This window comes from Morus notabilis, unplaced genomic scaffold (assembly GCF_000414095.1).
Source record: "Morus notabilis unplaced genomic scaffold, ASM41409v2 Scaffold1112, whole genome shotgun sequence".
Lineage (NCBI taxonomy): Eukaryota > Viridiplantae > Streptophyta > Magnoliopsida > Rosales > Moraceae > Morus > Morus notabilis.
Window position 1 is genome coordinate 128,918 of NW_010367774.1, and position 11,112 is coordinate 140,029.

The 11,112-nt window shown below is 31.5% G+C and overlaps 1 protein-coding gene across 4 annotated transcripts in view; it reads left to right on the forward strand.

Annotated features, from left to right (window-relative positions):
* Positions 1–8,713: 8,713 nt before the first annotated feature.
* The window catches only part of LOC21390010 (G2/mitotic-specific cyclin-2), a 3,430-nt gene continuing 1,031 nt past the window's right edge, over positions 8,714–11,112 (forward strand). The window contains exons 1-9 of one of the 4 annotated variants that reach the window (XM_010113412.2): positions 8,714–8,965; positions 9,089–9,154; positions 9,266–9,401; positions 9,551–9,610; positions 9,718–9,784; positions 9,891–10,055; positions 10,131–10,259; positions 10,581–10,670; positions 10,819–11,040. In XM_010113412.2, the coding sequence (XP_010111714.1) occupies positions 9,097–9,154; positions 9,266–9,401; positions 9,551–9,610; positions 9,718–9,784; positions 9,891–10,055; positions 10,131–10,259; positions 10,581–10,670; positions 10,819–11,040 (927 nt within the window). In that variant the 5' untranslated portion in view covers positions 8,714–8,965; positions 9,089–9,096. Of the gene's footprint in view, positions 8,966–9,088; positions 9,155–9,262; positions 9,402–9,550; positions 9,611–9,717; positions 9,785–9,890; positions 10,056–10,130; positions 10,260–10,580; positions 10,671–10,818; positions 11,041–11,112 lie in introns of all 4 variants that reach the window. The other 3 variants (XM_024175605.1, XM_024175606.1, XM_024175607.1) reach the window with 3 other exon arrangements.

An 11,112-nucleotide genomic window follows, 5' to 3' on the forward strand; every position in this document is an offset into this window, starting at 1 on the left:
AAATTCTATTTGCTTCTTTTTTAAGCAAAACTACTCAATATTAGACAAGTGGTAACGGTTAGAAGTGTCTAATGTACAGCTCATTTTTGCTAATTTTTAGTGCAACAAAGGTCGACAACTTGAATTAGTAGTTTTTCTCATCCAGAGAACACCCTAAGGACACAGAACCTAATCAAATGAATAAAATTGTTCCCTATTGGGCCTTCCCCTCTTGTCAATGTTGTTGACTCATTTTCGACCCTTCAGATTATTGTTTTCTTCCTTATCCTTTATTGTTTTATATATATATATATATAATATATATATATATAATGTAGTTGTACAGATATATAATAACGAGAAAAGCACACTAAGTTGTACGTTTTTGCAAAGAGATTTTTGTACAATTCTGCATTGTAAATTCTCTCCAAAAAAAAAAAAAAAGAGGCCATAAAGCTTTTCTATATAGAAATCCAGCGACAGGTGCAAAAGAAGAAAAAAAAACCCCATTAATAGAGTAATCGTAAGTTTTTATTTTATTTTATTTTTATATACATAAAATCCTCTTAACTTGTCATAATTTTTTCAAAACTTTACATGATTTTAATGTGATATGCACGTTAGGCTTAAAACGTGTGCAGGGCCAAAGCTACATTGAGCCTAGGCCCTTCTAAACAGAGGAAATTATAGTGCGTGTTTAGAATCGTTTTTAAAAACAGTTTTTACATATTTTGATAAGTAAAAAATGAAAATAAAAACGAAACGACGTTTTTTAGCATTTGAAAACAAAAACAGTAAGAATGATTTTTGTGAAAGAATTAAAAACAATTTAAAGTTGTTTTCACTTATCTGTTTTTATTTTTGAGTACTTATCAATAATATTATAATATATTAATTAATAAACACGATTTCACCTGTTTATTATACTCAAAATAATCTCTTAAAAAACTAACCAAACGTAATTTCAGAATCAATCCCAGAATGATGCTCAAAATAATCTCATTTTAACTTTTTTTTTAAAACAAAATCATTTTAAAACTAATTCCAAACGTACCCATAGTTATGCTGTAATTTTAGTTTAAAATTTTAGTCTCATTATGCTCCCGGAAAAAAATTTATTAATTCTACGGACCTTATCCTTTTGATGGGCTATTTATTAGGAATTTTCTTAAAATTTTGTACCAGACTAGTCCGACAAATATAACTTTTTTTATATTATAACGTAACATTATTCGTACATGTGTGTAACATTCAGTTTGCACAAGTGTAATTCAAAATATAGTTTTATACATGTATCATTTAACATTACACGAGTATATGTAAAAAGTAACATATACGAACAAACGATGTTGTATGTGTAACACTCTCAAAATTTTATCATAAATTTTTATGACATCTTATTGTGAACTCTGTAATTGTATGTGTTTTATAATTTTCTCATGACAATTAAGACGATTTAGATATTCTAAACTCATGCGTCATCCGACGAGATTATCGTCCAAGGGTAATTTTTCTCAAAAAATGTTAATTGGAGTAAAATTAATAAATTAAATTCCGAATGGAATTTCTAATATCGGGGTGTAATTTTTATAAAGATTTCATTTCGGGGTCAAATTTATAATTTTGACAAAATACAGAATCGAAACATAATTTTGAAAATATGGGACCCGAAATGCGATTACAAGAGATGTGTGGGTTAAAATAGAAAAGCTAATGGAGTTTTTAAAAGTTTTTGATTGGTTATTTAGGAGTCACCATACACCATAACTAATAGAAATTTAGTTGGGTTAAAAATAAAATAAAATAATAAAAAAAGAGTATATCGATTATTTCAAAACATATCATGTTAGAAATCAATGATTTAGTTAAAATCATCACCAAAAAGCCAAGAACATTCATGTTAGATCATCAAGAATCAATAAATCTGTACGCGGAAGCGTACCTGAATCTATATTGCTTGATTTCTCTCTAGAGTCGTGCAGTTTGTCTTCCAGATTAACACGTTTTCCTAGAGAACCCTTTAACTTTCTCTCTGTACTCTTTCTGATGATAGGATGTCAGAATGAATGAAATGGTACATGTGATCTGAGGACCATAACTGCCATATATTGATAACTTTCCTGTTATCTTTTGGTATTTCTATTTTAGCCCATCATAAAAATAGAAATTATCCTTAAGTCTCTACACATTAAAGGCCCACACCCTATTAGATACATTAAAGCCTAAAATACCTAAACCTTAGTAGATCACTTTTAATTAGGCTTAACCTTATATGACAGCCCGCAACACATAATTATTTACATATAAGCCCAACGTTGGATTAAGGATCCAACATATCAAACCCATTATCTCCTCTCTTACTCTCTTTTTCTGAAAAAAAAAGAATCCCGTAACTGTGTAAAAGAGCCATAGAAAACCCACCAAATACATTCAAAACTCCAATTTTTCATCAAAATATTTCTCCCAACTCATAGTACTAACACCCCCTTGATTTCTTTGAGTTAGAGATGATTTTTGAGCCCTAGAAAGCTCTCAAAATTGGGTTCAAGCCCTAATGTGATAATAGATGTTTGTAAATGGATTTTGGTAAATTTTCCTCTCTAATACTTATTCATTGATCAATTTCTTTTGTTGGGTAATCCGTTTTGAATTAACATAGGAAAAAATTATTGGTCTGTTCTAATCCGTTTTGAATGATTATGCATGATATCTAACACCTCTAAATCTACTATTCAAGCCAAATACGTTTTCTCAATTTAAGCCATGAGTTCATTATCAAAGTAAAGCCAAACTTCATCGTTTCTTTAAGGATGAGAGTCTTCAACCTTTAAAAACCCATGAGACTGAGTTAGATTGTGTATATTGATGATGGAGTTTAATTTTTGATGATCATTAAGCTTATTTTCTAGTTGTTTGAAGTTTGCTTGCTATATGTTTGACAAAAAGATCATGAGTAACTTTTTATGACCAGTTGTGAAGTTTCTATTTTTTTAGGTTATTTTTTATATTATTTTGTCTAAGTTGATATATATTTTTTCTTAAAATAGACATCTTAAGCTTTAAGTGGGTTTTTGAATTACTTAAAAGCAATTTTTGTCGAATTAGTTATGATTTTTACAAGTTCATATAAAAATTTGTCAACTTCCTTACTGGAATTTTTAACATGGATTACAGGCTGTTTTTATGAGATTAATAAATCTGAAACCTAACTTATAATAGCTCTAAAGAAAGCTCTATGAGTCTACTTTAATTGGGCTAAGTCCCGTAATTTTTCAATTTACTTATAATATATTATGAATATTTTCGTAGGAGTCGACGAATCTGTCTTTTGATAAAAGTTGCTCTATGATCAATATAAGATATGAAGTTGATACTTTGATATTAAGACCGATTCAATATATGGATTTTTATGGTTAAAAACTAAGCTTATAGTTATTTAAATATCTATAATTATGTATGTAATTTGAGTGTCATATTTGATGACGAATGGTTAATTTTGATGACAGAAAGTTTAACAAAACAAAGATTTTGGTTAGTTTAGTTGAAAATCCAACTATTCATGCTAGATTATATTTTTGGCAATGTCGAAGGATAATGAAAGCTCATGTATGAGGTTGCATTCTTTTGGTTTTCTTAAAAAAATTATATCTATAATATTTAAGGATTTCAATGAATTATTTTGGTTTGATGGATTTTCTTTTAAGAAAATTACCATCATATTATGAATTAAGAACTTGCTTTTGCTTTGTTAAGTTATGGACAAGGTTATTAAATTTCAAAGAGTCTATCTCAACCTCAAACCACATTTTTCGAAAATAATAGGCGAGATTGTAATTACGAGTCTCCGATTAAGATATGAAAAAGAAACAATATGGTTTCCTAGTTTTAGGAATTTGTTAAAATTCTAGAGTGTTGTAATACTCTTAAAAGGATTTGTAAAGCTCCAATTAACGGGAAAATATTTGCTAAAGTTAGGTGAGCACCTAATCATTGTGCGTGAATCGAACGAAGCATAAGGAGCGTACGTTTGGGATATATGAATGCTGAAGGTAAGTAGAGTACTCAAATACAACACAAGTGATGCTTACGATTTACTTGTGACCTATGTTTGTCATTCTATGTAAGAATACCATGATCGTTTATGACAGTATGAAATGTGAATATAATTATGCCTTATGTACTATTTTTATTGTTTAGCATGCTACTTATGATTTCCATGATCATGAACATGATATGAAAACATTTAACTTTTTTGTGAATGATTTATGCCCATTATGCTACAACGAATATGTTAGTTATGCCTCAATAAAAAATATCTAATTGTATGTGAGCATAAAGGAATGCAATTATAAGAATGCACATGACGTGGTATATAAAATGCAAATATGCTTCATTTAATTATGTGAGCATCTAAATAACATGCTTGATATATGAAATAGCATGGCAAGATAGGGCATGATTTTGTTGGCGTGACATTCAATTATGAAAATTGACATATAGTAAGATATGATTAGTATTTCATAGTAGTGGGCACTATTGGTCCGTTAGAGGACCTAATATGATAGTTATGATTTAAATTAGTCTGCTAGATGGACTTTATGCTCTTTGATACTGGGTTCTAGATCTGGCGATTTTAGTGGTCGTTGGATATGTGTTTAAGTGACGATACTGAATTCCCTGAGCCTTGGCCGAGCAAGAATGGATAAAACCCTGTGAACACTCATGTTACCACTTATGTGAATGCCAATGGATTATGACTCGAGTGTTATAGGTAAGCCACATATAGTTAGTGGTGCACTCCAGGAAGTCGAGTTCGATTTGTTAAATGGTACATGAGGTCCGTGTGTGTGATTCTTTATACCTATTAGCCTGGAGTCTAGGACCACCACACGATTGAGCATCAGCCGACATAAGGCAATCCCACGGGCCCATTAGTACATGCACGATAGGATACTAGTTTATTGAGTATGTGATAAGTTATGCACCTTGTTACGACATAATAATATTATGTCACGATTTATTATAGAATGATTAGTTCATGATAATATGTGATATGAGGTTATGTTATGAATATGATAGTATGATATGATATGGTAAGATTATAGCATGATAAGACCATGTTGATTTAAGGTATGTATGTTTCTTAGTTATATTTAACTATGATCATGTTAAATGGGAACATGTGATTAATATTGTGATTATGTTGTTTTCTAATATCTTCTTGATTGTTGTGAACCCCTAATAAGAAGACAAAAATGGGTATGCTAGATTATTAGGGGTAGTTATGTGTTTTAGATTTTAGTTACTATCAACGTGTTATTCTTGTTTAAATCCTATGCACAATTGTGCTTATGGGAGTATATGACTGGTTGGGAAAGCTTCAGTTTACGGTAAGAAGTTGATTAAGATTTATTATATGGTATGATTATGGCCATGGTATGTTAAGATTAAGACATGATTATGATTATAGTATGTTAGATTATGATTTATGATGTCTTATAATTATGATTATGGTACATTAAGACTATGATTCTCATACGTTTAAATATGACTTATGAAGGTCAAAGTAATAGTCAATGGATAACATGAATATTTAAAATGATGAGTTTATGAGTATTGGAGTATAATACACTCTTCTTTGAAACATATTAGAATACGAAGTATGTTATATTATGATTACTTATCAGTTGGTAAAAATTATAAATTGTAGTACTATGTATGTTGAGAAAAATTATGAGGAATTAAATTAGGTATTCAAATTAATATTGTTTATGTCTACATTTACGTTCGTGTCTCTTTTCCTGTTGAGAAATTATTGTGTTTCATTTCATCCATATTTAGAGTAGTTAGTCTACTCTCTTACTGAGCTTTTTAGCTCACTAGGATTCCTTGTGTTGCAGGAAAAAAGGAAAGAAAAATATTAAGATAGCAGCTCAATGATCGGGAAAGTGAATCGAAGTGATGCGCATATGGGATAAGACTTGTAGTGGCCAAACTTTGATATTGGTTTTTGAGAATTGGCCTTATGGCTTCAATACGATTTCTGTAAAATTATGTTTTTAATTAAAGAACCCCTTTCAAGCACCTTTTTTTTTTTTAAGTTTTAAAATTTTCGTGTTTTGATTAAGGATTTGTAAGCTTTTAAAAGTTTAAATATTCTGTATTATATGACTATGTTATATATATATATATATTTGTGTGCTAAAAAAATCTGTAAATATGGTATGATATGTATGTATGTTATGTTTTTTCATTACGATCCATTGCCAGCCTAACATAGCAGGAGCCTAACATGGCAGGTGGTTAGCGGCAGGTCGTGACTGTACGTATATATATAAATAAAAAAGCTACATTTACTAAACTTGTCAAGGTGCCCTTTTTAAGACTTTACACATTTTTACAATACCATGTCATAAGATTTTTTTTTAATATTATAAGAGCAACCATATGCCAAGTATGAAAAAGGTGGTAGGAGCTTCCACGAATCTTCTTTCTCTTTTCTCTTATAGTGGTGAAGAGCGTATTTTGAGGATGATGAAACACACCTGGGTCCATCTCCTTAGAAAATCAACAAAGTTGCCATCTAAATCGCTTTTTTCCTTTCCCACTTTGGCTAGAAAAGGAAAACTCGAGAATCATTCTATTTTAAGGCAAAAATGCAGTTCTTAAATTAATGCTTGCCAAAATGAAACACAACATACAACACTACAACAGAGACATAATAGAAAAAAAAAAAAAAAAAAAAAAAAAAAAAAATTACACTAAAATGAAATTAAAATCACTTCGAAAAAAATGAAATTGAAATTGTCCTAAAATTGACCCTAAAATATTAATGTGAAATTAATATTATCCATGTGTTTAGTAGTGCTTCTTTGCTTTAATTCGTTTAAATTGATCGATTATGATTCAAGGAAAGTTACAATTAAGAGGTTAATAATATAAAAAACATAACTATTTTAAAGAATAATTTTGCACTTTTTCTGAAATTAGGATTTAATCTTTTCTAAAAAAAATTTAAATTTAACACTAAACTATTAATACACTTAAAAAAGGTAATTGACACCGATGGTCCTTAACTTATTTAGTAGGTGATAATTTAGTCTTTATTCTTTTAATTTTAGCAAAATAGTTCCCATCGTCATTAACTAGATGCAATTAATGCCTCGTTCACTTTACGGATTCGAGTTTTCAATTCGAATTGAGATTTGACATTTTTTAAGAGTTTTTAATTATAGCAGAAAAAGTTAAATGTAACATTTTCTGAGAACTTTTAACTGTAAAAACTTAAAACTAAAAACTTAAATCTGTGAAATGAACGGACATAAGTCTTTTCTATCCAGATCCGTCAGATTATCCACGTTAAAATCAGGTGACCCTGAAAAGATGAAATTTCCCTAAACTTATCTCCCAAATTCGTATCATTCTAATATGATAATCAAAAGTTAGAGTTTTCAACAAAGCATGCCCAACAATGCTGACAACAATGATGGTGGTCAACAACAACTTCAACACTAACAGCACAATCAACAACAATAGCACGAGAATCAGTCTAACGACTCCTTCGTTGTCGTCTTCAGCCAAAAGCCGTTGAGCCCTCGCCTTCCGCCTCTTTTGGGGCTTCATCTGCCGGCGGCCGTGGCCCCATCTCCACCACTTCTGATATGGCCTCTGGGCTGTCTCTTACTTTTTTTAAAGACCAAAACTTTCTCTCTCTGTGTAACTTTTGGATTTGTGATGAGCAAAAGTTGTATTTTATAAGGAAAAATATAACAAAATCACAGAGCTTTACATGGAAAATTACAAAAAGAAAAAATCAGTGGGGCTGTACAAGGAATGAAAGTGAATATAAGGAAAAATATACAAATGGAGCAATCGGTGGAGGTAAAAGAGGAAAATATATGAGGAGGAAAATGAGCAATCGGTGGAGTTGGGAGATGGGTGGGCGGAGAAAACAAGGCCATGGATTTGGCTTCTGTGGTGTGACTTGTGAGGAACCTTGAAGATATCAGAACATGGCTGCTTTCGCTGCTTTCAACCCAAAATTGAATAAACACGTGATTTTACAAAAATAACCCTTTGTAATCGGGTCATGCGAGGGTTATTTGGGTTTTAACGTAGGTAATTTGACAAGTCTGAACGGAATGGACTTTATTGCACCTATTTAATGATGTTAGAGACCATTTTATTAAAATTAAAAGAATATGGACTAAACCGTCGATGTTAGAGATCATTTATGCCAATTACCTTAAAAAAATTATAAACCAAGATCTCCTTATATTCATTCTGATTTGCATGCTGCTTAGGATCACATATTAAGTGCATTAACTAGAAATATTCCTACCAGGTAACCTTTACTAATTATCCAACATTTTATTCTGCATAAATTAGTTTTTAATGTTCTTTTATCTTAAAAGAAAGAAAGAAAAATCTCAAAAAAAAGAAGGAAAAAAAGAATATTTTCTTTCTACGGGAGCTCTGATGTTTGAAAATCCCATGCCCACGTCATCAGGCACGAGAGCGAAATAGCCGTTAGACGGAACATTTCCGTCTTTATGTTTTATGAAGATCCAACGGCCAAAATACATACCAAAACGGATCCAACGGCCACAATTTAGTAGCCGTTATTTTCAAAAAAAAGAAAGAAAACAATTTGTCCTAAGACACGCCCCCCGTCCCTCCGTCCAAATTTTGCTTTTTTGTTAGTTTCTTTTTACCTTTTTATTCCCGTTGTATCTTCATCTCTGATCCGCCATTAAATAATTTTTTTTTATTGTCACTTTTTCTTTTGATCTTACAAGCAATCAAATTCTTCAAAGAATCCCGAACAGAAAGAGAGAGAAATTTGAGGCTTAAAAAAGACAAAGGCTCTTCGAATCTGTGGTGGATTTTTCTCATGGAATCTCCTCTAATCTCCCTCTGGAGTTCTGAGGACTGAAGCTGAGCAACAAACAGATATTTAGCCTGGATTTTTACTCGTTTTAGCTCGGTGGGTCTTCACATTTTCGACGCAATTGAACGATCTTGATCGTCTTCTTATATATATATATATATATATATTTTTTTTTTTTTCTCTCACGGGCTTTTTGATTTTCTTTCATGTGTTTTGAAGTTATCACAATGAGTGGACTAGAGAAGACCTCGTCGGACACTATAAACCCCACCTCCAATTTCCAAGGTATGATTTTGTGTTAAGTTACTTCAACAAATGCTGTTATAAATTTTCTCTTAAACTTTGAAAATCAAAGCTTAATTAATGGGTCGTGTTTTCTTTGGGATTTTAAAGAAGGTTCAAGAATGGCGAGTGCTAAGTTTGTTAATAAGGACATGGGAAATTATAACCGAAGGGCGTTAAGCAATATTAATCCCAATATCATTGGAGCTACTCTCAACCCATATGTAGTCAGCAAAAGAGAATTTTTGGGGTATTTCCAACTCTTGCCTTCATTCTCTGACTTTTTGCTTTTTTTTTTCTCTGACATTGTAAGATTCTTTCTTTTTTCTTTTCTTTTGAACTTTTTTTTCGTTTTTTTTTTTTTTTGTTTCTAATGAGTGAATTATGTGTTATATTCAGGAAAGATATGATATTATGCGACAAGAAGCCATCAAATGTACCACATAGACCAATCACAAGGTTTGAATTCACTCTATTAATATCTTATCCCCCCCCCTCCTTTCATTTTCGTTTCAAGAATGTATAAAATAATATTAATAATAATTAATTGCTTGGCGTTTGTCTAGGGAGTTTTCAGCTCAAGTTATCCAGCACTGCTCTTCTAATGTAAGGGATGTTTTATGTGTTTATCAGGTGACATGAGTTGATCATTTATGGCTTTAATTATGTGATTAAGGGTAGTATAAAAAACTGATTTCATTTACCATTGGTTTCAAATTTGAATTCGAATTCTCCGAAGGCTTGTGATCTCGAAACTAAGAACCTACACACGGTGGCTGCAAACCATAGTGGTCTAGGTGATTGTGGTATTGTAGATGTGGAGGACTTTGTGGATGCTAAAGATGTCCCAGTACCAATGTTTGTGAAGCACACAGAGGCTATTCTAGATGAAATTCATAAGGTGGTATGTATTAATTAGTATCTACGGGCAACCTAGATTCTTACTGGAAAATGTTAACCTTGGATTAAAATACTGTAGGAGGAGGTTGAAATGGAAGATGTGGAAGAAGAAGAGCCTGTTATGGACATTGACTGTTGCAATTTGAAAGATCCACTTTCAGTGGTTGAGTACATTAATGAAATTTATGCCCACTACAGAAAAACCGAGGTAAAATTCTCATTACTATTTGAGAATGTGTATGTGTTTTGTAATGAAAGTCCAAGGCCAAGTTTCTATTTGTTTGTGGGATATATCTTTTAAATTGTTGATAATCCATGGATTTATTGTGAGCCTAAATCTTTATGAATGCGCATATTTATCATCTGACGTATGAAAATTCAAACGAAATGCAACGAAATTTCTAGTAGTTGTTGCTTTTGCTGATTGATATTGATTTCCCTCAATTTGATCATCCTGCAAAAAGACTTCTGCATTACGTAAGAATGCATTAAAGTTTGATTTTACGAGATGAAAGCACGTTTTATGCAGAGGTTTAGCTGCGTCTCCCCGAATTACATGTTGCATCAATCCGACATCAACGAGAAAATGAGGGCAATCCTTATTGACTGGCTTATTGAGGTACGATTTTTCGCTTCGTATAAATATGTCCCTTATGTAACACAGATCATATAATTTTGCTTTATCATCTAATGCTTTAAATACTCTTCTTATTCATGTACAAGTAATATCAGTCACTTAATGGAGATGATTCATTTTGTATAAACAGGTTCACCACAAGTTTGAGCTTATGGAGGAGACCTTATTCCTTACAGTGAATCTCATAGACAGGTTTTTAGAGCGGCGAATAGTGATGAGAAAGAAGCTTCAGTTGGTTGGGGTGACAGCTATGCTTTTAGCATGCAAGTATGAGGAAGTTTCTATCCCTATGATTGAGGATTTTGTTCTCATTACAGATAAGGCCTATACTAAGAATGATATTCTGGAAATGGTAAAGCCTAACCAAAAACTTTACATTCTTCTCTTCAGCTCCAGAATATTATTGTTATCTAATAATAATGCG